General features: G+C 40.2%; 1 protein-coding gene across 5 annotated transcripts; it reads right to left on the reverse strand.

Annotated features, from left to right (window-relative positions):
- Positions 1-1,777: 1,777 nt before the first annotated feature.
- On the reverse strand, positions 1,778-26,986 carry slc7a3.L (solute carrier family 7 member 3 L homeolog). Of its 5 annotated transcripts, XM_018228635.2 has the most exons (13): positions 20,056-20,203; positions 18,063-18,065; positions 11,149-11,546; positions 10,197-10,355; positions 8,744-8,921; positions 8,116-8,228; positions 6,745-6,967; positions 5,532-5,671; positions 4,880-4,982; positions 4,264-4,451; positions 3,998-4,164; positions 3,105-3,213; positions 1,778-2,582 (listed from the first exon to the last, which is right to left on the reverse strand). In XM_018228635.2, exons 3-13 carry the CDS (start codon positions 11,516-11,518, stop codon positions 2,476-2,478), a joined length of 1,857 nt encoding a protein of 618 aa, XP_018084124.1. In that variant the 5' UTR covers positions 11,519-11,546; positions 18,063-18,065; positions 20,056-20,203; the 3' UTR covers positions 1,778-2,475.

Below are 26,986 nucleotides of genomic sequence, written 5' to 3' on the forward strand. Positions count from 1 at the left end.
CGGGGGGTTGTAATTTTCCTAGGAAAACCTTTTTTAAGTGTTTAAGTGTTCCACTTCTGGAACAAGATTTAGAGCTCTAAATACCAAAAAATTAAAAAGTTATATTTTTCATGATATAGGGATCTATACCAGAAAAATATTTTACTTTATGCACAAAAATTCAACTCATTTGGAAAGCCTCAAGCTCATACAAATAGTCAGCTGCTGAATAATGATTTTTTTATGAGGTAAATACACAAAATAATACATGCCCCCCCCAAATAATATATTTCTGGAAAGTACAAGTGTCATCTCCCATAGTATCCATTTTAAAAATGATTCCTTTTTTCTCTGTAATAATAAAATAGTCGCTTGTACTTGAGCCCAACTAAGATATAATTAATCTTTATTGGAAGCAAAACCAGCCTATTGGGTTTATTTAATGTTTACATTAAGGTATGAAGATCCAAATTATGGAAAGATCCATTATCCGTAAAACGCCAGGTCCCAAGCACCTCGATCCCCCCATCTGCACAGTTGAAGTCTCTGCTGCACACAGCCCACACCCCCCCTCCCTCTTACAAACTTGTAACAGTTTCTCTTCAGTACCTGAATGCTGCTCAAATTCCCCAGCACAGGAAGCAGTGTCAGATTGACAGCAGACATAGCCAATAGGAGTTAAGTTGGCTGCCAGTACAATGTGTGATGTCATATAAGGAAAAGGAAGTGAACACTGTAGTGTTTTTGGGGGTCAGTGACCCCCTCCCAGCACAGGGTCTGTGTGGAATTGAAGGATTAGTACAGGGACACTTCTGAGGTGAATATCTCTTGAACTGTACTTTTTCTGTTAACTATTTCTATGGAAAAGTTTGTTCTATTCATGTGAACTGTTAGATTTGTCATTTTGTTACAAAGGTGAACAACCCCTTTAATTTGAAACAGTGCCACCTGCTGTATAATTTGGCCAACGGGCTGTGCAAAAAAGAACATCTGCCCCTAAATGTAATAATTGTTTTGCAGTGGTCATTGCAACCAACTGCTATTTGGTTGCTAGGGTTTACTTACACTAGCAACCAGGCAGCAGTTTGGAAGCCAGAATGGAAGATGAATAAGATAGGGCCTGAAAAGAAACATAAGCAATAATATTATTGTCAAATACAGGTACAGGACCGGTTATCCAGAATGCTCGGGACTGGAGGTTTTCCAGATAACAGATCTTTCTGTAATTTGCAACTTTATAGCTTAAGTCTACATGAAAATCATATAAAAATATTAAATAAACCTGATAGGCTGATTTTGCGTTGAATAAGGATTATTTGTTTTTTTTATTGGGATCAATTACAAGGTACTGTTTAATTATTACAGAGAATGGGGAAATAATTTTGAAAAATATTGATAAAATGGAGTCTATGGGAATCAGCCTTTCTATAATTCAGAGCTTTCTGAATAATGGACAAAAATATTGAAGTTTTACATAGCAGTTTCAATTGCAGACTGGAAAGAATAGACTAGAAAGTTCAATAACAAATACAATACAAAAAAAGGCCAATTGAAAAGTTGCTTAGAATAGGGCAGGTCCATCTAGAACATCATTTATTTAAGTAAACAATGCCCCAAACTAATGTTTTGAAACCCCTGGGTAATCAAATCACCCAGGTCAGACCATCTCCCAAAGACTTAACACTCAGAAAATGTGCGTTTATAAATTGTACCTACAGCAGTATTGTCAAGCAATAACCAATGTTATAAATCCTCCCAAAATGATTTGATACAGTAAACAGACTGGAGATCCAAGTGATGAAATACAAAAATGTTCCATTTATTCTTCAAAAGCAGTCTCCCCACATATACACAGCTGCATACGTAAAATAGAAAAAATAATCTACATAAAAATATATGTACAGTACAATAAATACATCAGTCTTTCAAGAAAACTAGAAAGAAAATGGGAGCGTTTAGGCAGGACAGGGGGTAACAGACCAGAGCAGAGCCAGGAGTTTATTGTAACCCTGCGCAGAAGCAAGATCTTTATACCCGTGGTACCTGTGAGCCATTAATCTAGGGGAGGGAAACAATAAATACATTGTTTAAAACTACAAAAAGCACTGAGAAACTACCCAGACAGTAACAATATCTCAGCTACTGATACATTTACAGAGTGAATACATTATAAATAGATATCGAAACCCTATTTAATCTCCACTAGTTCTCTCTTTCTTAAAATTAAGAAAAAAAAAATACTTCATTTTGGCATATGAATGTGTCACTGAACATGTACTGCTGATGATGTTGCATACTATGCAACGCTACTGATCACAATTTCATTACCAAAAATACTAGCTGGTTAGGATATAATATGTACAGTAATCAAGTTGCAGACTAAAAGGAACCCCGCAGCAGAGACTACAGGCCCTTGGCTTCTATACATAAACTTTAAGTCCTGTACGTGGCACTGAATCTCACAGGCAATACTAGTCTCAGGCTGGCCGTACGGACTTATGCACTGCATGAATGGCCCTTGTATTCTGTGTTGGAAGTCTTTTCTTTGGAATTCTTTTCCTCCACACTGTTCCAAACACCATACACAAAGTAGATTAGAAATCCTGAAACACAATAACAACACATTGTAGTCCATGGTAAATGCATGATAGGTCATTAGACAAGATATGGTCCAAGTTGGATTTAACTGTCATAACCTTGCAGAGCTACTTTGCTTTTCAGAACAAGTTACAGCAAAGGGGAGAGTTTAGGGGATCCCCAGTTGTTGGGTTGAGGAGTGGGGGGAGGGCAAGGTATTGGCCAGCCTTTAGTTCTGTTACTACTTTCCAATAAGTAGGAGGGGGGAAGGTGTCCTGCCATGTGGACTGTAGGAGTGTTTGCTTGGGTCTCAATGTGACTCACACGATAAACACAAACATGCCTCTATAGATGCTGATGTGTTTTACATAATATTTAAATAAACGGCTCTTCACACTAGAATATAAACTACTACGTGGTTATGGATCCTTTCCTAATCACGCTCCAGTCTATCATTGAACCACTGACTGGTAGCACACATCTGTGACCTTAGCAATCAACCTTAAATAGATAGATTGTTTTCCATATTTAAGTAAGACAATAATTACCGATTGCCATCCATATGAGGAATCGTACCCAGGTCCATACATTTAACTGCATCATGAAATACACATTAATAAATACATTGAAGAGAGGCAGCACTGGGAGGGCAGGTACCTGTAGAAGATTAAGAGAAAGAGAGAGGTGTGTCAAAAAAAGGTTAAGGGTGAAAAAAAACCAAACAAAAAAACAAACAAACAAACGTACACTGCTTATACCCTAAACACAGGACCTGAAAAACTTCTCTCTCTCTCATTTCTGTTCATTATCAGTTTAACTAAAGGAGCCACAGGAATGAGTGATTAAACATTTCCAAGGCTACTCTACAGCATTTTCAATGTTAGGCAGCTTAAGGATTCACGTTCAATTCCTGATCCTGGGAAAGGAAACCCTGATATTTCTTTAAGCATTCAAATATACTACTAATGCATGCCTCCCAACAGTCACTACTTAGGCAGGGCAGTTCCGAATCATTGGACTAAAGATTGGGGCTCAGTAGAAAGTGGTTGGGGTCATGTCTGAATGTAGACGTGGTAAATTAAAGATGTGGCCTAAATTGTTCTGATTTCTTTACGTTGGGAGGTATGTTTTCCAATACAACATTATGTTAAATAAAGTGGTGTATCGGCGCCTTTCTGATGCCCGGAGAATACAATGCACATTCACATTTTTAGTAAACTGCCACAATCTGCCTGGGCAGACACATACACCATGAGGAATATGCTAGTATTCCTAACTACCCTTTTCCCTAATTTACCTAGATAATTTCTTAAATGGTTGCTCCAACCCCAGAAAGTCAAATTCAGCTTTCATACGGGCCAATATCTTGTAAGTAATGGAACTTCAGAATAGTGTGGCAAAATAAATGACATGCAGAGTTAGTGGAGATTAAAAGACTTACTTTAAAGTTTAGATGGGTCTTGTTTTCTGGTTGCCTCCAGATTACGATTGTTATTCCAATTGCCATCAGTGCCAGAACTGCACAAAGACTGATCCAAACAGCATTGCCTTCTAAAATGGCATCTATCTTCAGGGCCAGGACTAAGCACAGGAAGATGAAGACAACAGCTACGGGGAGAGAACAAAGGTAAAAGGCAAGTTTTATTAAAAGCAGCTGCAAAATATTAAAACTCAAGTTACTGAGTGACAGAAACTAGAGGCACTTACAGATTACAGAAACGCTTCCATAAACAATGCGCCCAGATGTTCTGGTGGGGGAATCATCACCATCTAGATTTAAAAGGTGTTTCAACTGAAAACTCTTTTCGGGTTCTGAAGTGGCAGCTTCTTTCTCACATTCTTCCCCGTTGAGTCTTTCCATCTCGGTGTCACTGCACGGCTGATCTGGCTGGTACCTGAAATTCAAAATAAACAAATGTAGACGCAAAAGTTCATTGATAATATATACCAAAGTGCGAGTAGTGTTGCAAAGAGTGTTTGAATATGCCGTGATGCTCTCAGTTTGTATTGCAGTTACAAAACAGCTGCTTCCTGCTCTACTGAATGGAAGCTGGAGGGCCAATGAAGCACAAAGATCATGGATTTCAAAACATTATGATCACTGTTTTCAAAATAAATCCAGTGTACGCAACCTAATGGTTTTCCTATTGCTATCCTAATCACCTAGGTGTAACCACTAGCACCCTGTGAGGCAAGGTGCATGTTTCTGTGCAAGCTGATGGACACACATCTGGATCCCATTTGCTTTTCATTTTCCAGCAAAAACTGGAATGCATGTAAGGTAACTGGATATGGGGTTAAAACATTGTTTTTAAAAACTCACCGAAGAATTGCCACACATGCTGCCACAAGAGAATATGCCAGTAAGGTACCAATTGACATCAGCTCTACTAACACATTCAGCTCAAAAAGGAATGCCATGATAGCTGTATGACAGAGAAGATCAAAACATAAGAGATAAACCTAGGATAACATTTGAATATAAACAAGCAAAAAATTATAATTAAAATATATTGATATTATAGTTTATATTGACTTGAAATAATAAAACATCTATAAAATCTTCCTTCTCTACAAATCTGCATTTGTTATGCTGTTCCCTATACATACTACTGCAAAGCACCTTTTATTTATTTAAAACACAGTGGTGAAGCCAAGTTACTTTTAATATCCCTGTAATGTTGTGCATGGAAAGAGAAAACAGCAGAAGAGGCTTTGCTAGATGAGGTAAATGGATCCCATGGGAGGTGGAGTAGTAAGGGTTCCAGTACAATACTCTGGGAACTATGACTAAGGGATGCTGAAGAATTTTAGAAAATGAGCATCTTATAAATATTGGAAACCATACTAAAAATCAAGAGCAACCATTAATCAAGTATTAGAATTTGGCAAGAATAACCAAGATACAAACTAGCTTCTAGCTACTGCAGGACTTATCACAATCTACTACAGGCCAAGATTTGAACAGTTGTTACCTGAGATAACTCCAGACACAATGGTGGCAATCAGTGGAGTCTTTGTCCTCTTGTTGACTTTCGCCAGGGATTTGAAAAGCAGGCCATCCTCTGCCATGGCATAGATCACACGAGGCATAGGAAACATGGAACCCAGCAAGCTGCAGAAAAGACAAACAAATGGATTACCTCCACACGAATATTTAGTTTAACCACCTCACAAAAATTAAGGAATACGGCATGAGTACTATCTACGCAAACATGCAAGAGACATTTGTTTCAGATGCAGGAAGCTCCTTTGAAGATTATCTATCATGGCCAGACAGTAAATGCTTCGTACTATAGCAATGATTCAGGTAACTGAGGTATTAGTTTAGCTTTTTAATTTTAGGTCTATTACATATTGGTGCCTCCATGACATCTGGAGGCTGTAGTCAATAGCAGCACAATGGACTTAAGGAGGCCATACACAGTGGGACATTAGCCGTCAACTTGGCCGCAATAAAAACATAGCCTGCAGCTTATTAGCCAGTATATGGGGCCCAAAGAAAAGCTTCTCCGACTGATCTCTATTGGGCCTTTCCTTGCCCAAAGGGTCTGCATTATTCTCATATGATAATCTGATTGTTGGCCTGCAAGTGGTCAAACAACTTATTTTGTAAGCTCCTCTCCTTATCCATCACTTCTGTAGCATTACTGGCACTAAACAGCCAAAAAGGCTTGATTACAGTGTAATATCGAAAAGTTAAAACTGCACATTGATCTCTCTATGTTCAAAAGCAAGATGACGGAGGCAGAACTGGTATGGATAACTCTCGCTGGAGAACTGCAACATCAAAAAATAAATAGTTTTAAAGGAATTACAATAGAATGTACTATTAGCCTGCACTGGTAAAAAGGCACAGGTTTACACAGCAAATAAGAGATAAGCTCTGTAGAATACAATGGGATGTAACCCTGTGCCTTTTCTCCTTTTTTCATTGCTGCCCCCATGGCTACACAGCAGCTTGCTTTTATAAAGTATTGTAGTTTCTCTAAAGCAAACATATCAGTTTTACCAGTCCAGGGCAACAGTAAATTATACTTTAATTACTATAAAACACTTTCATTTTTGGTGTTACTGTTCCTTTAAGAATCTAATTTAAATTTAAGAGGCCTACTCTGAAGTGCTAGGGAGGCAAATGGAACGGTTCATCACTAAGGCATCTTCACAGATAGTAGGCTTGGTTTTTACCTTGTTGAGAGAGCACAGAGGGAGCCAATGGCCACGATGTAGCGGGCTGGCTCCCAGCCAACATATTTAAAGGCATCAGGAAGAGGACTTTTATCATTCAGCAAAAAATATGGCATCATCAGGGTAAGTGCAGCAGATACACCAAAATATGCCACAAAGCATATAAGAAGGGAAATTATGATACTGATAGGGATGGACTTCTGGGGATTCTTTGCTTCTTCCCCTGTTAAAGTAGAAGAATATCAATATGAATTAATAACCCAAATTCACAAATAGCACCCTTAAAAGTAAAGAAACACACAGAGACTGTGGTATAACTATGTTGTACTGTTGAATGTAGGATAAATAGGAAAACAGATTTCTATTAAAAAAATACATATATTGTGATAATGAAATTGTAAATACAACTTAAATTCATGGATAAAAAAATAGGTTGCCACTTTAGTGTATGGGGAAATGGCTTCGCTTAGGTATAATTTGAATCTAAGTCGGGCGTGAACATGTCCATGCAGTGGAGAAGGCAATTATTTTGGCATGACTAAACCTGACTCGATGTTCTTCTCTCCAGCAGTAGGACTAGCACCAACACTTTTACAGCTGTATGTATGTGTATGTATGAACATTTATCTCTGTCTGTTTGATAACAGCATAATAACTAATAGCAAACTGGAAAGGTAATCATGAGTCTTGTGAATTTTTGTGCATTTATAATTAGGTTTGCTGCACCTTCTGTTAGGGCTAGGGGGCGCAGTGGGCCAGATAGAGGGTTTAGTTCTTAGTTTCTTAAAAGTGATGTCACATGGCCAGCAAAAAATAAATAAATAATAATCTTTTACAAATGTCAAACAATAAAGATCCACAAATAAAAAAAACTTAAGTACTTAACTGCATGTGTACCTACAAATAAATAGTTTGACATTGCTCTTATAATGACTTTTGTGCACAGCAGTATCAGGTTAACCTGATACTTTTATTTTCCTTGCGATTCCCTAACCCTCCTTTCTTTAACGTAAAAAAAAAACAAAAAAAAAAAAAACATTTTTTTCACATCACTTTTCTTACAACAGGAAATAAATAGTAATTTCCCAGAACAGGAAGTTGAGAGTGTCAGTTCTTTCATGAACAGCCTGTAAGATAAGCAGTGAAACTCAGCATTATCTGATTGGCTGTACCCAACAAGTTCTCCCGTCTTTTACATTTCCTGTCCAGCTTTTCCTATTGTCCCAGTGAAGCATGGAGTTAGCTGGATGTGCAAATAAAGGACTAATGAAAGAGAAATGTTTTGTTTATTGTGTCTTTACTACTGGACTCAATCTATAGTCGAGAGAGATGTACATCAGTGCAGTTCACGAACATTTTAAAGAAATGTACCTGTAGTTGCAATGCAGTCAAAACCAACAAATGCATAGAAACAGGCAGCAGCTCCAGTTGCAACTCCTCCAAAACCAAATGGTGTGAAGCCCCCCGAGCCAAAGGATCCAATTCTGTGGAAAAAACAAAACAAAAACATAGGAACTATGCATAAAATGTGCACAAAGTGCTTTAAACAGTCCCGGTGGTTTTCATAATATACTGTTCTAGTATGCACGACTACAGGTATGGGATCAGTTATCCGGAAACCAGCTATCCAGAATGCTCTGAATTACAGAAAGGCCGTCTCCTATAGACTCCATTTTAACCAAATAATCCAAATGTTTAAAAATGATTTCCCTTTTCTCTGTAATAATAAAACAGTACCTTGTACTTGATCCCAGCTAAGATATAATTAAACCTTATTGGAAGTCCTATGCTATGCGTCATGAAAATAATTATACCTCACTCTAATTATGCAAAGAGTGGGAACACATTTTGGCTGCATTTACAATCAGTGTAACTCCCAACTGTACAACCCTTTAAATGTGGTTCAAAAACGACTTACATACTTATGACTACTCCCAACATAAAACAGCCGTGTGGTAAAGACAGCATTAAAGAGATTATCAGACCGTGCCTCACTTACCCTGTTGAATTTGTTAATTGTGCCGTCAAATTTTCATAGTGTTCTTTAGTCAGATTCCAGTTGGTAAGATCTCCCTTCACAAAACCGGATACAATGACAAAAGCCAAGACCAGGAGATTGATTGCAGTGAATATCTTATTGACCAGAGCAGACTCACTAACGCCTATAGCTAGGAGGGCTGCAGAAGCAAAGAGATGGGGAAAACTTGGTAAATTTGCATTAACCGAAATCCCATATAGGAAAAACAACCGTTAATAGCATAGACAACATATATTCTAAGAATATAAACACACTGGCATTTGACTCTGTCAGCTCTAATACACTAGTCTGATGTAGCAGCAATTTTAGAAGCAGAATTGTAACAGACCAATCAGCTTTCAAAAGGCACCATATTCATTCCACAACTATCTTAAGTTCATTGTTCCTTCAGCATTAGCTACCCCCGCATCAAAATTGCTGATGGAACCAAATGGAGCTCAGACAGGATCCGTGTGTACATATCATTTACTAATGTTTATTCACAAAGCCTTTGTTGATGTGGTGTGCTTAGTGTTCGGGCAGGGGCACCCATATGGAATTATATATTACTACTGTCTGCACAAAGCAGATGTAGCAGACATAAATGTGAACTTTAATCAGTGCAATTCTTGATCTGGGACAGCTTTTTAATTGGATAAGATTATTTTTCAGTTCATAAAGTATGTTCAATTTAGCAGCACTAGAACAATAAAAAAAGTTTGCATGCTTCATTACTTTAGGGCTAAAGTAAAAATATTTAATTCTCATTTTTTCTGCTGTGTTCAGTTGAAATAGATGGAATGAAACAAAATAAAGTTCAGAGGCAGAATATCAAGGAATAGTTGCAGATGGCTGAAACAGCTTCCTCTAGAGGAAAGAAATAAATAAATCCCAGGCTGCTATTTAAAAAGGGCAGTAAAAGACTTTAGCCAGCAGAGGTGCATGTGCAAAATCAAAGGGGAAAAACAGTGTTTCTAAGCAGATGGCAAATAGCTTACACTTTTTCCTCTCTATCCATGTGGGAATTCTTACAGTTCCACCCAAGACTGCAATATAGTTACACCATTTCATTCCAATGGAGTTATTGTGGCTCTCTACCTCTAGATACTAAATACGGGCACAGGATGTGCTCTCTCTGCTTTTCCCATAGAAACACACTGTACCGAACATAAATGTGCAGTGAGAACTGGCTGATGGTTACTCAGTGCTGAAAGAGGCCCCTTTCAGTGTTTTGTTTGTGAAAACCTTGGAAGTCCACGGTCATTGGTCTTTCCTTTTAGCACACATCACCAACAGACATTTAGAAGCACTGTGTTTCTAACCAAAAGGAACAAAGAGGAGTACTCAACAAACACAAGACGTCAAAGATAAATATTACCAAATACACAAACAGCAGCAAATGAAACATAAAGACATACAAAAAAATTATACACACCTGTTAACAAAATGATGAGAATCACAGCAAAGAAATCCGGATACTCCGCGAGAACGTTCTCAATTTTAAAAGATACATTTGCCTTGAAGAAGTTGGAAATATGGCTGCCAATTAGATCATCAAACGTAGAACTCCAAGCTCGCGCTACACTGGCAGTACCTGATAAGAATAACAGCAAAACCATCAATCACAATCCCTAGGTTTTCACATAACCTTTAATAAAAACATATCAACAGGATACAACATTTTGGTTAACTTTTAGTATGTTAAAGAATGGCCCATTCTAAACAAATTTTAAAATTTTCTTCATAGTTTGTTTTTTTTAATTATTTGCCTTCTTCTGACCCCTTCCAGCTTTCACATGGGGGTCACTGACCCAATCTAAAAAGCAAATGCTCTGTAGGCAACAAATGTATTATTATTGCCACTTTTTATTACTCATTTATCTATTCAGGCCCTCTCCTATTCATGTTCCAGTGTCTTGTTCAACTGAGTGCATGATTGCTTGGGTAATTAAATCAAAAAAAAAATCACAAATGATAAAAATGTAAAACCAATCTCAAATTGTCTCAGAATATCACTCTCTACATCGTGGGTCCCCAACCTTTTTCACCCATGAGCAACATTCAGATGTAAAAAGAGTTAGGGAGCAACACAAGCATGAAAAATGTTCCTCGGTGGTTCCAAATAAGTGTTGTGATTGCCTATTGGTAGCCCCTTTGTGGACTGACAGCAACAGGAGACTCTGTTTGGCAGTATATCTGGTTTTTATGCAACCAAAACTTGCCTCCATGCCAGGAATTCAAAAATAAGCTCCTGCTTTGAGGCTACTGGGAGCAACATGTTGCTCATGAGCTACTGGATGGGGATCACTGCTCTACATCCTACCAAATGTAATCTAAATGTGAACAAACCCTTTAAATGAAATGGCAAATTTGGAGGTTACACGTACCTAAGACATAAGAGAGGATGAGATTCCATCCAGTGGTGAAAGCCCATATTTCTCCTACTGTAACATAGCTGTAGAGGTAGGCAGATCCAGTTTTAGGCACCCTTGCTCCAAACTCTGCATAGCACAGACCAGCCAACACAGAAGACAGGGCTGCGGCTAGGAAACAGAGGACAATGGAAGGTCCTGCTGACTTTTTCGCTACTTCCCCTGCCAGGACATATACCCCAGCTCCAAGAGTGCTGCCCACCCCCAGGGCAGTTAGATCCAATGTGGTCAGGCATCGGGCAAAGCTTGTTTCCTTATCGTCAAAGCTGATAACTCTCCTGCGGATAAGCTTCTTTCCAAAGCTTGCTATACAGTTACTGCTCATTTTTTCTGCAGTTATTCTTTCCTTTATCCTGCAAAAGAATACAAACCACTGCTGTGAAAATGTCAAACAAGCATGATGTAACTTTAGGCATATTACCATTACCATCTGTTGCTTCCTTGAGTGTTGCTCAAGAAAATTTCCCTCCCGTAAACACAGAAAAACCTTTCCCATTTGCTCAAATTGGTTCCTTGTACCATAAAAAGGTACTTGGCAAGGAAACAAACTCATCAGCATCTATTATTTATTCGTCAATGAATAGCATCCTTAAACAGCCTTCAATTTAGCAATGCAATCAATCTGTTTCAAATAGATTACTTACAAGGAAATCCGCAGCAGGGAAAAACCAGCAGGAAAGAAAAGATGTTTGTATTTGTCTGAGAAGAAGTAAAAGGATAGGGGAAAGGCTAAAATATATTTAGCCAGAGACAGTATGAGCGGAGCAACACAAGAAACTCTCAATCCTGCAGAAAAGTAATTTCCCAACTAATATCTTCCTTCTTGTACCAAATATGACCGATCAATAATACAATTTATGATGGCTAGGAAACAGCTTATGGATTACTTGTCAGGCTTTGCTTTGAACCATATCCATATTGCTTCGCAGACAGCAAACTATTTGGAATTTTGGGGCACTGTGCAAATGATGTGCTGCAAACCAAATGGCAAATAATAAACAAAGTCAATAGTTCCGTTTCGTGATTAATCTCAGGTGTGTTGTTTTAAAGAAACCATTTACTTGTATATAAAACGGAATATGCATTCCTTTCGTATCAGGTAGTCAAGAATAAACACAAAGATAATGGGTAAGGGAATTATTTAAATAAAGATGTATATTTTGAGGCATGTAAAGATCTGGTATAAAATGAAATACCTTCTTATAATAATGTGGCAGTAGAACGGACTCTTTGAAGCATGTATCAATGTAAAGGCTCAGAGTAGACGCAAGTGTTGTAGCTGCTTCTCAGTGCGAAGTTGAAGTTTAACAGCAGCAGGAGTGCAGCATAGTGGACACCATTGGCTTGTCACATGGGATGCTTACAGAGTTATGTGTCACCAGCATTTGTCCCTCTTGGGGGGGGGGTGATATTTTAGTGCTATGGGGGGGCAGAGGTTTGGCCAGCAAATGGCAGAGGGCAGCCACTCCCACATCTGCTATGATACCTGCAGCTGTCAGAGCATTCTTGCACGGTCACATTACAAAAAAAAGTTTGACTTTTTTGGTCTCCTAGCAGGGGGTCTGTGTATATGAATCTGCCACATGGGGAATAGTGGAGTCAGCTAACAAGTTGGGTGATAGGTAATGCTACAACCCACATTGAACTCTCCGTGTTACGCTGGTATAATCGGTTTACTCTCTTGAACCACAACAAAACATGTGTTGCCTTAAAGGGAAATCATTTTTAAAAATTTCAATTGTTTGATTAAAATTAGAGTTTATGGGAGACGACCTTCCCGTAATTCGGAGCTTACTGGATAAAAGGCTTCCAGATAACTTGTACAATAAATTCACTCATGGGAAAACATGTTTTTTTCAAAACACATCAGTCAATAGTTCAGCTCCAGCAGAATTCTGCACTGAAATCCATTGACTGGGGGCAGCTGGGAAACTGACAATATGTCTAGCCCCATGTCAGATTTCAAAATTGAATTATAAAAACATCTGTTTGCTCATTTGAAAAAAATGGATTTTGGTGCAGAATTAAAAAAAAACATGTTTTCCCATGACAGTATCCCTTTAAAGAGGACCAAACACCCAAAAAATGCTTCCAAATCCTATTTTGTAAGGTTAGTAAAGAAAAATGTAGTTAAACTACTACTACTACTACTACTACTACTACTACTACTACTACTACTACTACTACTACTACTACTACTACTACTACTACTACTACTACTACTACTACTACTACTACTACTACTACTACTACTACATCATCATCATCATCATCATCATCATCATCATATATATATATTGCAAGTTTATGTGTCAGAATAGGAGAATAGGGGACCTGATGCCCATCCCCATGCCCTGGCTACACCTACGAAGAGCTGAATGGAAAGTAAAAGTAATTGCCTAAGGTATAGAGGAGGGGCAGGCAATATTTGAAAGACAGCCGAGATTTTTAAATGAGTTTACAATGGCTATGAATGCTTTAATACAAAAAATTGAGTTTCATGTTTAATTTGAAAAGGACTCTTATTATACAGCTTTGTGTGTCTGGGTAACAGGTCTCCTTTAATTATTATAAAGTGTACCAGATTTATGAGATGCATAAATCAACTCCTAATCTATTACTACTACGGATATGTTTGGCAGGAGAAGGAAGACTGAACTAACAGAGATGAGAGTTAGGATAAAACAGAGGCAGTGGTATAATGGCAGAAAACAGGATAAAGCAGTATTCAGCGGATCATTAACAGGAAGGAAGGAAGGGATATGAAGGAAAACCGAACTAGTACATTCATTGAAACACACCACCATAATTGTTACCGAGACAGAATCTATAATATAAGGGGAAGACTTCTCAAAAACGGAGTTCTACGAGGAAAAAATAAAATGCCTACAAAACTCGTGAGACTTTTTTTCTCGAATGCTAGCTTCAGGAAAAAAAATAAAATATTCCCATGCGTGTTTTTTTTTTCTTAAAAGAAAAACGTTGCATGTCAATGATCATCTCATTGCCCCGTTCATTTACAATGAGGCAGAAAATCTAGAATGTTTTAATAACTGGAAAAATAAATAAAAGTTGTCAGAGAACATTCTATTGACTTCTAGACAACCTCTCCTGCTTTTAACTTGCCGAGTTTTTTCTGGTGAAATTTCGTGGTTTTATTCTTTATTAAAAGGCAGCTATTGGAGATTACAAAGAATATTCTCGAGTATATTAGTGCTTGTGTTTTTCACAGCGTTTTTTTTCTCAAATCGTGAAAAAAAAAAAAAAAAATAGATTGATAAATTGGCCCCTAAATGTAACATGTATAAGTGAATTTATTGTACACGTTATCTGGAAGCCTTTTATCCAGTAAACTCCGAATTACGGGAAGGTCGTCTCCTTTAAACTCTAATTTTAATCAAACAATTGAAATTTTTAAAACATTTTTTTCTCTGTAACAATAAAGCAGTACCTTGTATTGTATCCCAACACAGATTAATACTTATTGGATCCATAACAATTCGATTGGGTTTATATACTTTAGCAGACTTGGAGCATGGAGATCCAAATTATGGAAAGACCCTTTATAACGAAAACCCCATGAGCCCAACCACTCTGGATAACAGGTCCCATACCTGCACTATAAGTACAAAGAATAGGAGAATCTACAGAACTGGCTCTCACTTTCCATTAATATTAGGGTGTAATATATCCATAGAACATGGAAATATTCCTCAGCACTGTTGCCTATTATCTTCTTACAGCACACTTGCTATTCAGGACTGCAAGTCACTGGCTGGTATATCGTTCAGCTACACAGAGTTTCGGTCTCAAATTTCTGAGATAGAACTGTACATGACACATTCGTAAGGCTGAACTTGTCTCTTTCCAATAAACGACAGGTTCAGGCTCTATGTCAAGTCAACTGGTGAACCTTGAGATATATTCTGTGCAGAAGCTAAGAAAGAATATTTGAATGAATATATAATGAATACATCTCAGTGTGGAAAAATACTGTCCATAAACATAAGAATGTCAGGATGGGATACTGACAGTGGGTGGAGGGAGTCAGGAGCAGTCAGGATTTGGAGTACCTACCTAAATTAAACACATTTAAGATATATATATTTAAGAGACATATATATCAATCAATATATCTATCTATATTTATATCTATATCTGTCTATCTATCTATCTATATATCTATCTATCTATCTATATAGGAAGTTGAAGGCAATTTACTTTTGAGGGGCAAGACTGCAGAAATCCATCCTACAGTTACGTAGCACAAGCAAAACCTTGCACTTGAAAATAAACAAAGTACTGATCTGTAATAGTATCGATATCCAATGATGTGATTTACTGGGAAATGCGAGGGGGGGGGGTGAAACAAATTCATGTTGAAAATGTACATTTCAGCAAAAGCTTTAAAAATAAATCTGATAAGAGCCATTATTTGAATTTTTTTGGTAAAGGTGAACGGCCCCTTCTGAGAAAGTCTGCGACCTAGCAGCTAGGAAAATGAAAACTTAACTTTTGTTTTTTTAAATCTTAATTTTAGAAAGACTATTAAAAAAACAGAAAACACAAGGCAACTGAAAAAAAGTGGTTGTTTGTTGATGATAATTGGTCGAGAAGTTGTCACTAAACAAATGTGTGACCAAGGACGCCGCATGATGACTGCGCCTCAATGTTTCCAAACAAAACATACCTGACCTTGGAGAGTTATTTTATCTTGAACCTAAGCTACGCCTCTCTCAGAGGACAGAAGTCAGTTTTGGACCATGTGCGTAGGACATTTAAAAAAACAGGGATGATCAAAATAATCCCACGGTGGCGGATCGGCCAGATTCCGCACATTTCTACCCATGTATGACCACCTTAAAGGAACAGTAACATCAAAAAACAAGTGTTTTAAAGTAATAAAAATATAATGCAGTGTTGCCCTGCACTTGTAAAACGGATGTGTTTGCTTCAGAAACATTTGCATTGTTTATATAAATAAGCAGCTATGTATCAATGGGGGCAGCTATTCAAAGGAGAAAAGGCTCAGGTTACACAGCAGATAGCCGATAACCTCTGTAGAACATAATGTTATATGTTATCCGCTATATAACATGTACTATATATAACATTCTTTCAATTTCCGCCATAGCTACACAGCAGCTTGTTTAAATGAACTACAGTAGTAGTAGTAGTAGTAGTAGTAGTAGTAGTAGAGTGTTTCTGAAGCAAAAAGATCAGTTTTAGCAATGCAGGGCAACGGTACATGATATTTTCATTACTTTAAATTATTTCCCATTAATTGCCATAAATGCCAGCTGTCTATCTGGCTACAGAACACTGCAGGGCACTTACAAGTGTCACTACTTAGTCACTACTTAGTAAGACTGTCTGTCTTTAAACTGGGTGTGAGATCAATGTTCCATTGTGTAGTTTCCATTGTCTCCATATATTCCATTTTAGTGTGGGGAAAGATAAGAAAGGAAACTTAAACAGGAAGCTCACAGCATTGGCTAACAGGTTGCCTGTTTGCAGTTGGGCCTACATTGACTATAAAAAGACAATTTTGGGCCTACCAACTGCTGACTGAATATTGGTCTATATCAGAGTGTGTCTTTAAAGGGAAAGCTACTTCCCTAGAGTGCTGTACGGCAACACACACAAATACAAGGGCCCCTATTTATGAACAGAGACCAAAACACAAACCCACAGCAGACTATCATCATTTATTTATATAGTGCTGACAAGATACGCAGTGCTTTACCTTAGTTATAACAAGCAGGGAATAAAATGGTGTATAACAAACAAGGGTTACACAGTACAATAGGATTAGAGGGCCTTACAAATTCGAGTTTACAAACTAAAGGTTAGGTAAGAATTAAGACATTAGGATTTTAGAAACAATTTGTGATTATCGATACAGCAATGATTGATTACTTAAGGTACATTGAATAAACTTCTTCAAACTGGTGGGTATTTAAGGAGCGCTTGAAAGTTGGGCAAGAAGGAGAAAGTCTGACAGCTCGAGGCAGAGAGTTCCAGAGAACAGCAGAAGCCTGAGAGAAGTCTTGTAGACGAGAATGGGCAGAAGAGAGGAGAAGCGAGGCGAAGATCAGGAGCAGAGCGAATGTTGCGTGAAGGAGTATATTTGGAGATCAGAGATGAAATATAGGGAGGGGCTTCATTATTAAGGGCCTTGAATGAGTGTTAGTAATTTGAATTAGATTCTAGAAGAGATTGGGAGCCAGTGAAGGGACACGCATATGGGAGCGGCGGACTAGTTGGTAGTAGCACTCAAGGGGTTAACAACATAACCCAGTGAGTCATATTGTTTCTTGCTGCACCCACTTAATAAACGTGGCCCCGTGACCTCATATTCCACAGAACTGTGTAATGTATTCCAGGCATAAAAGGGACTGGCATATGTCTAAAGCTGGCCATAGACGCAAAGATCCGATCGTACGAATCGTGGATTCGTACGATTTTCGGACCATGTGTGGAGAGTCCCGACATTTTTCGTCCGTCGGAGATCGGTCGTTTGGTCGATCGGACAGGTTAGAAAATTTCTGTCGCCTGCCGATAATATCTCTGCGTGTATTGCCGATCGTACGATTTTCAGTGGGAGACTGTCATTAGTGTTGTCAGACATAAGTATCGTAAGATTGCTGTCAGGGGCAGAATATTGGGTGATCTGTTCTTATTTGATCGGAATGGTTAGTGGAGGGTCGGGAGATGGGAAAGTCCGATCGTACGTTGATTCGTACGATCGGATCTTTGCGTCTATGGCCAGCTTAAGACTACGCAAGTACCATTCCACTCAGGGCAAGCCACCTGCAACTACAATGCATCTGTTCAATAGCTTTTCATGCACTTGACAGTAAATAGACCATCTCAGCAAAGCATATCAGCCTTTCACAGGGCTCCAGGTGCCTGAAAATATGCCTGTGCCACCAAATGTGGGCTTTTTCCCTGAATTGCTTCTAGTCCTGCGTCGCTCCTGCATGCTTCATTCAGCTCATTCTATTTGCTTGCTGTAATGACAGCGCAGGGAAAATAACTTATGTGACGGATGGAAAGCCAGACCTACATAGGGCTGCAGGGAATAGGAAACCTCCTGTCATCAGCAGTTAATGAAATGATAGAATATATCCAGCAGGGCTTTGGGTTAGATTGGATGTGAGGGCGAGACAGGCAGGAAGGAGCCCGCCTGAAACAGAAGCAGGAAGAATTGCTTCATCCATCTTCATTAGGTGAGCGCTGTGAGTGTAAAGGTCAGTCCACACCAGCAGATTCGGGGAGATTTTGTTGCCTGGCGACTAATCACCTCTTCTTCTGGGTGACAATCTCCCTGAACTGCCTTCGCTATAATGAAAAGTCACCTGCGCTAAAGCAGACGCAGCGCTTCATTTTCCGTAGTCGCCCGAAGTTTCCTTGTGAGGCAACTTCGGAAAACGAATGCGTGTGCTTTAGCGGAGGCGACTTTTCATTATAGTGGACGGGAAGACACTCGAAGGCAGTTCGGGGAGATTGTCGGCCAGAAGAGGCGATTAGACGCCAGCCGACTAAATCTCCCCGAATCTGCTCGTGTGGACTGACCCTAAAGGGCAGCATGGAGGGGACAACAAGAGTGACTTGCCGTGTGCCCACACAAACATCTCAAATTATTAAATCATATACATGTGATTAGTCTGGAGGTGAACATCCTGCAGTCCTCCACGTGTTCTTGAACTAGAAGTCAGCTTGCACAAGACTTGTAGTTCAACAATGTCTAAAGAGCCTCAGGGTGGCCACATGCTGTGTATTTAAACATGGGTTCTATGGAACAAAAGCCTAACTGCACGTTTATACAGGCTGATGATGGAGTGACGCCAGGGCAGGGCTGGATATTTCGACATCCCCATGAGGCATGAAACCAAGCGGAAGAAGGGCACCGGATCTGGGTCAGACCAATTACGGGCACGGAGCATTGGGGGGGGGCTGAAGCAAAGTGCCAGGGAACCTTTTAGGGCAGAGGAAATACCATTCCCGAGGCCATTCGTTGTCAGCAAGCAAGTTTGTGTCACTCTAGAGCCCTTAGAGGTTTTAAAGCTGCCCGCGTGAGGTATGCTGGGAAATGTAGTTTGTCTACAGCTAGTAGTGGCGAGACGCCGACAAGTGGCAGGGTTATTAGTAGTTACACTCCGCATGGGAAGCAGCAGCAGCTTTATTCCGATGCCACGTCTTGCCCAGTGATTGCCGGCGTTCGCACGCTGCCAGAGCCATATCGGGGGCGGGGAGATGTATTATGCCCATAAATGACTGGAACAATTTTACTCGGCGATCTTACCTGCCTTTCGGTGATGTCTCCACTCGGCTTCCCGCCTTGCCCTTCCCGCTCTGTTCTACCGCTTGAATGCCTAAACTGAGAACAGGCGGCAGTAGATTATAGAAAGGATGACCGTGACGTATTGAAAGTTGCAGGGGGCGGGGCTACAGACTGTACTAGGGTCGACATTGACGGCACAAGTATATGGGGTGGGATGTTCCAAATGTACAGTGCGCTTGGTATGAATAACTTGTTGCTCCGCCCATCCTCGGTGGGGGCAGTGATGAGGGAATGGTACAGTCCTCCACAGTCCTAAGCATAAGAGCGGGAACAGGTGGGAAGTCATTCCAGCTTTCGGTATATGGAGTACTTTGAGGTCTCCTGCTCCCACGCACAGACTGAGCACCTCCTTTTAAGTGCTAATATATATATATATGTGTGTGAGGAAGGGTTCGGGTTTGTCAGTGGCTCGTACCCTATAGTACCCCCGCGCTGAGAGTTCTGGAAGTGGAAATACATCATGCAAGGCAATTACAAACGAATGACAACTGTACGGCGAAGTTTATTTACTATACCATAGAGCTACGGCCCCAATGTCTCAGCCGCTCTCACATCGTAGCAGCAGCCGGGCTCACGCAGAGCGCGCATTCATGGAAAGGGGCGTGGCGGAGTTCAGGTCGCTGGTGAAAGTTTCCTCAGGCCTTGCATCATTCCCACACACCAACGCCACCCTGCCCAAACATTGCATCACGCGGAAGTGCGCTGCTATTATGGGCTGGGATGGGCGGAGCCTAAGTTACTTTGGTGAGGTCAAAAACATAACAAAGGAGGCTTTAGAATCTAAGACGGGGGGTGGGCGTGTCTAATTTTACACCCCTATCGGAAAGAGAGTGACGAATATTGGAGCGAAGAGCAGTTTTTACCAGAAAGGGCTGGTCTGAACAGTTAGGGCAAGTCAAGCGCATTAATTCAGGGCACACAGGAATGTTACGTGAATTTTCTGTGTTGTGATGCTTACAATCTAGTCTGGTATAGTAAAACATCTAGTTAGTAATAACCTTTATATGATACTGCCATATTCTGCAGCACCGTATTCCTATTGTACACAAGATAGTTTACAATCTAGTCCCACTCCCAGCCAGTGAAGCTTACAATCTAGTCCCTGCCAGTGAAGTTTACAATCTAGTCCCTGCCAGTGAATCTTACAATCTAGTCCCACTCCCTGCCAGTGGAGTTTACAATCTAGTCCCTGCCAGTGAAGCTTACAATCTAGTCCCTGCCACAGTGAAGCTTACAATCTAGTCCCTGCCACAGTGAAGCTTACAATCTAGTCCCTGCCACAGTGAAGCTTACAATCTAGTCCCTGCCGCAGTGATGCTTACAATCTAGTCCCTGCCGCAGTGACGCTTACAATCTAGTCCCTGCCGCAGTGGATTTTACAATCTAGTCCCTGCCGCAGTGGATCTTACAATCTAGTCCCTGCCGCAGTGGATCTTACAATCTAGTCCCTGCCACAGTGAAGCTTACAATCTAGTCCCTGCCACAGTGAAGCTTACAATCTAGTCCCTGCCACAGTGAAGCTTACAATCTAGTCCCTGCCACAGTGACGCTTACAATCTAGTGCCTGCCGCAGTGACGCTTACAATCTAGTCCCTGCCGCAGTGACGCTTACAATCTAGTCCCTGCCACAGTGATGCTTACAATCTAGTCCCTGCCACAGTGAAGCTTACAATCTAGTCCCTGCCACAGTGATGCTTACAATCTAGTGCCTGCCACAGTGATGCTTACAATCTAGTCCCTGCCGCTGTGACGCTTACAATCTAGTCCCTGCCGCAGTGGAGCTTACAATCTAGTCCCTGCCACAGTGATGCTTACAATCTAGTCCCTGCCACAGTAAATCAAAAAAATAAAGGAAGGAGAACTCCAGTAGACTCTGCAAAACCTTTATTCCAGGTTGTTGTTACACGACATGTTTTAGGTCAATAACCTTTATCAAGTGTACAAAGAACATTACCATGTGCTAATATATATATCCAAAATAACCTTTAGCCAGGCCCAGACTGGCAATCTGTAAATTCTGGCAAATGCCAGAGGGGCTGCTATAAGGTCCCATAGACTGTCATTATTTAGGGGGTTGGTGGAGGACTATTTGGGCTTCTGTGTACTTGGAATGGCAGGGCCTTTTTTGACTTCCAGTCCAGACCTGCCTTTAACCCAAATAAACCTAGGGTATTCTGGGTAAACACTTGAAGCCAACCTCATTAGGCCCACAGTGATTCTGTATACATTTTCAAAACCATAACATTCATATGTATAAAACTGAATAAGTTATTAATACAATGTGGCAAATAAGTGCAAATATAAAAATGCATTATAAATACAAAAAGAAAAAAGTATAGTTAAGAAAGTCCAAAAAATAGTCCAAAATCATCCATAATCAAAATTTAAAATTAAATTCCCTGCCACAGTCACTCTTACAATCTAGTCCCTGCCACAGTGATGCTTACAACCTAGTCCCTGCCGAGTGGATCTTACAATCTAGTCCCTGCCGCAGTGGATCTTACAATCTAGTCCCTGCCACAATGAAGCTTACAATCTAGTCCATGCCACAGTGATGCTTACAATCTAGTCCCTGCCGCAGTTGTGACAAATACTGAGTGTGACCAAAATCCCCTTCTACTGGTCCCATTTTATCCATAGCTAATTGACTAGTACACATACAATCCAAGATGGTGTTTCTTCTTTGTTCTACTTTCCCGCCAAAAAGCTTTAAACAAAGGAGCTCCCAGGATAGCCCTCCAGAAGAGCTGGACAAACCCCTCCAAGGTATTTCCCCCTCCCCTAATGATGCAGCAGGGCCCCTGCCAATCAGACCTGCTTGGGTGGGGTTAACCAGAAGCAAGGCCGGCCTCCCAGCCAATCAACCCTAGGGGGTGGGGAAAAGGCCAGGTATACCAGAGGGGAGGGCTAGAGAGTTGTTGTTGTTCGTCTGGGGTGTAACCTGGCTGCGGCAGGTCACCCTCCTCTGCGGTTCCTTGGAGTTTATCCTAGCTGAGGCAAGAAGACTCCCTCCAACAGTTTGGATCTCCCTACCTCCCAGAGGACTGTTTATACCTGGATCCCCTCGAGGTATGGTTATTCTGTGGATTCACCCAAAGGCACTTTGCTCCTTACCCCTTTGAAATTGCCCAAAGGAACTCCCTGACTTTGGATTTGGATTGGCCTGGAGGGCGTGTGCATCTTGGAGTGGATTGCTCCAAGGGAGGCTCTTTATTTCGGACCAGGAGTGTTTTGGGACTTGGGGGAGTTCACATGCTAATGCCGTGTTCCTGATCTACTGTTTGTTGTATATCGGAAATAAACCCCTGTGTAAACCCCTCTTAAAGGTGTGGTATTTCCCTGTGTGTGCTAGTTGGTCATACGTCACACGTTTACGTGACAGCAGTGACGCTTACAATCTAGTCCCTGCCGCGGTGGAGCTTACAATCTAGTCCCTGCCACAGTGATGCTTACAATCTAGTCCCTGCCACAGTGATGCTTACAATCTAGTCCCTGTCGAGTGGAGTTTACAATCTAGTCCCTGCCACAGTGACTCTTACAATCTGAAGTGGCAAACAAGTTCACACTGGATCCCACCACGTGCAAAAAATCTATGGGGGGGCTGGTGAGAACAAAAAAGCAATTGGTCAGAAAAGTTTAATGTGCAGGGGATGGGGAACTGTCATACAGCAGCACCTGTGCCCCATGATGACTTTGGGGTATGCTATATGGTAGTAGTCACGCCACTGACTCAAAATAACCTGCCTGTATGTTTTTGGAGTGTGGGAGGAAACCGGAGTACCCAGTGCAACTACTCCACACAAACACAAGGAGAACAAAGAGCTGTCAACCTGAAGAAATATTTATTTGGGGGGAGAGCTGTACCAGAAGTGATGTCACAAACGCTCTTCTGAAGCTGCTGATCGCTGCCTGTGCAAATGCTCCTCTATGAATGCTACTGCACATGCAGAGCTGTTAAAGGAGAAGGAAAGTCAAAAACGATATTATGCTCCAAGTATTGCCAATGATAAATATGTATCTGTGCCAGTATCCTTTCCCTCCTTAGTTTTGACATAAATATTTTAGCAGCAATCGATGTAAAAATAAGTTTAAACATGTATAAAATCACATACCCTGTCTGCTGTCCAGAAATCGCTCAGAATAGGGCATGCGCATGCGCAGAATGGATCTCCAGTGCCCTGTGCATGCGCAGATTAAACTTCAAGGTTCCGTGTTCAGTGCTGAAGTTTTAATCACGTGATCCATGCTGACGTCATCGCTGACCTCTCTAATCCTGCCCCATTCTCTTAAGCAGCCAATAGCGCTCCTGCTTACACGTTGATTCCGTGTTGGCAAGCAGATGCGTCTCAGATGCGTCTCAGATGCGTCTCAGGTGACGTCAAGGGGTCACGAAGGGAGCGCATGCGCAATGACAAATGGGAAACAATGGGAACAATGGGACAATGGGAAACAGCAGCAACATCGGACTTTACAATATAGCGTTTCAGGAGGGGGCATATTGAGGAACCAAATGAAGTAGGAATAATTTTTTTACTTTCCTTCTCCTTTAAACCCCCCCCCCCCATTTTATTAGGAGTAACTAGGTTTTCCACTCAGGTCGGATTTATGGAGAGGCCACCAAAGCCTGGGCCTAGGACAGCATGATTTTAGGGGAGCAGCATGCTGCCCAACCACACCCAAATTGGTTCAGAAACACTGGGGATGCGCAGGAGATATGATAGTTTTATAAATTTCCTGTGTGCCCATCCCCATTGCTCTGGGCCTGATGAAAATTTGAGCAAATAAAAGGGGGGGACTAGGGCGACAAACATCGGGCCTAAGAGCACCTGCTATGTAAATCCGGCCCTGTGTGCTCTGTCCCGTTACTCTGATGCATTCTGCCGATTTGCAGGCAAAAACCCGATGTGCGCATGTGCAGAACATTTCAATAATGTCAGTGGAGTGCATGCGCAGTTCAGTTTCGGAAGCTTCAGGAGAAGTTATGTGCTTGACAGGACTTCCGCTGACGTCACCGAATGTGATGTTGCAAACTCGGACATTTTTTTTGGCAGCACGCTGCAAGCGCCGCACCTCGCCCTGATTAGTATGTTTACAAAGTTGACAGCGCTACACATGCGCACCACATAATTTAATGAGAATCGTGAAAAATCATGGGAATGTAGTAGAGTGACAGGAAGACTGAGGAAAGGGGCTAAAATTGGGTAACGCCCAAAAAAAGAGGGGGGATTGACAGCTCTAAGAACATCAACTCATTGCCGATACTGCTCAGGTTAGGTTTGAACCAAGGACCCCAAAGTTGCCGGGCAACAAGTGTGCCACCATGTCTATAAAGTACCTTCTGCTCTGCTCCTGATACTTTGACCATTGCTTATAGCAGTAGTTTTTGCCTAGCAGGGTTGTAGGGCCCGATCTATGTAGCAGAAACTTTTTTTTTTACATTCGATGTTAATGACCAGTATTAGGGATTCTATGTATGTACTTACACTATATTACTCACTATATTAACAATCTAACACAGCTGCCTGAATAGATGGTTTGCCACATAGTCACCCGCCTACATGGCAAAAGTTAAATTTAGCATCAAAACATTTAACAGGACTTGTGTACGAAGGCTTTCTAGAAATGTGCATTGAGCTATAGCGTTTCCAACACGTGCCTTTAATCTCTATCACATTTCCTGATGGAGATCCCTGCAGATTTCTACACTGCCGCACACATTTTGTTATTTCCCCTTAAAAAGGAAATAGATAATATTGTTAGCTCTTTTGTGACTGATCTTATTTTGTGGTATTGTGACCATGCTAATAGGGTTCCAGTACAGACCCACACTGTAAAAAGTGTGGCTAATAGATATTTGGAGTCTGTTTAAAGGGTCAGTAACACCAGGTATATTAAATGACCTAATAAATGCAGTTGAATAAGAGAAAAAAAATGTCAAACGAGATTTATAATTTCCTTCTTAATTTTGTATACAGTTGTATATGATCTGTATGATTTTGTATATCATTTGTTTATTTCCTCTCAAGAAATCTATTTCTTTTTGTGGCTTTCTTTCAATAATATATGGTTTATATAATTATATGAATTATACAAATATAAATTAAAGTTAAATTATACAGTTTCATTTATCTTTGTGGCTTTCATTCTCCCAAATCATGAAATGGGTCACATGCCCCGATTTTTAAAGGGGGTAGTTCAACGTCACAAAACATATAAATAATATAACTTACCACTTCTAAATATATGAATTGCACATGGTAGATGAGATGCAAGAAAGACACATAACATGCAAGAAAGAGACACGTACAGTGCATTAAGTTCAACTACAGTATTTCAGGGAAACCTGCCAAACTTTAAGTTGATCCAGAAGAAGATCAACCCTGCTTGATTATTATCATTACTATGTTGTATTATTTACAGCGAACATTACAGTAGATACAGTTGTCCCATGTAAATCAAGGTTAACTTCTTGTCCAAATAAAACCTTATTTATAACTCCTAGTTGAGGAGAGTAAAGAAAAAAATCTTGGATCAACTTCTTACTGAGTTAATTTCGGTAATGTTGCATCATTCATTTCTCACTTTCTAAATAAATCTTCTGACACTTTCTTGCAGCTATCTAATGTATCTGCCAGCACAACCACTTTAGGCAGAGAATTCTACAACTATTTCTGTACTATACATTGAGGTAAGGGGGCTTACATTGAACATTCTAGTGTTATCCAGAACACTCAGAGCCTGGGGTATTCCATATTATGGATTTTTATGTAATTTATGTCTACTAGAAAATCATTTAAACATAAAAAACAATAGGCTGGGTTTGCATAAAAATAAGGATTAATTCTATCTTAGTTTGGATAAAGTACTAGGTACTGTTTCATTATTAAAGTGAAATGAATTGATACAGTTATTTTTATAAATTTGGATAAAATGGAGTCAATGGGAGATGACCATCCCGTAATTCAGAGCTTTCTGGATAACGGGTTTCCGTTATCCAGAAAGCTCCGAATTACAGAATGGCTGTCTGCTATAGACTCCATTTTATCCAAATGTTTAAAAATTTACTTTTACTCTGTTATAATAAAACAGTACCTTGTACTTGACCCCAACTAAGATATAATTAATCCTTATTGGAAGCAGAACCAGTCAATTGGGTTTACATGATTTACTAGTAGAATTTAGGTATGAAGACCCAAATTATGAAAAGATCCATTATCCAGAAAACCCCAGGTCCTGAGCATTCTGGATAAAAGGTCCTATACCTGTACTACAAAAATATAATTTTTTTCTAAACTATGGCTTACACAGTACACCACTCTACTACTATACTTATATATTTTATATGCATTCTATATTTATATATTTTATATGTATTCTATATTTATATATTACACAGGGTTCAGTTCTTTTTACCTTGGATTCCAATCAGTCTTTCTTAAAGGCAGT

The sequence above is a fragment of the Xenopus laevis genome, chromosome 8L (assembly GCF_017654675.1).
Source record: "Xenopus laevis strain J_2021 chromosome 8L, Xenopus_laevis_v10.1, whole genome shotgun sequence".
Taxonomy (NCBI): domain Eukaryota; kingdom Metazoa; phylum Chordata; class Amphibia; order Anura; family Pipidae; genus Xenopus; species Xenopus laevis.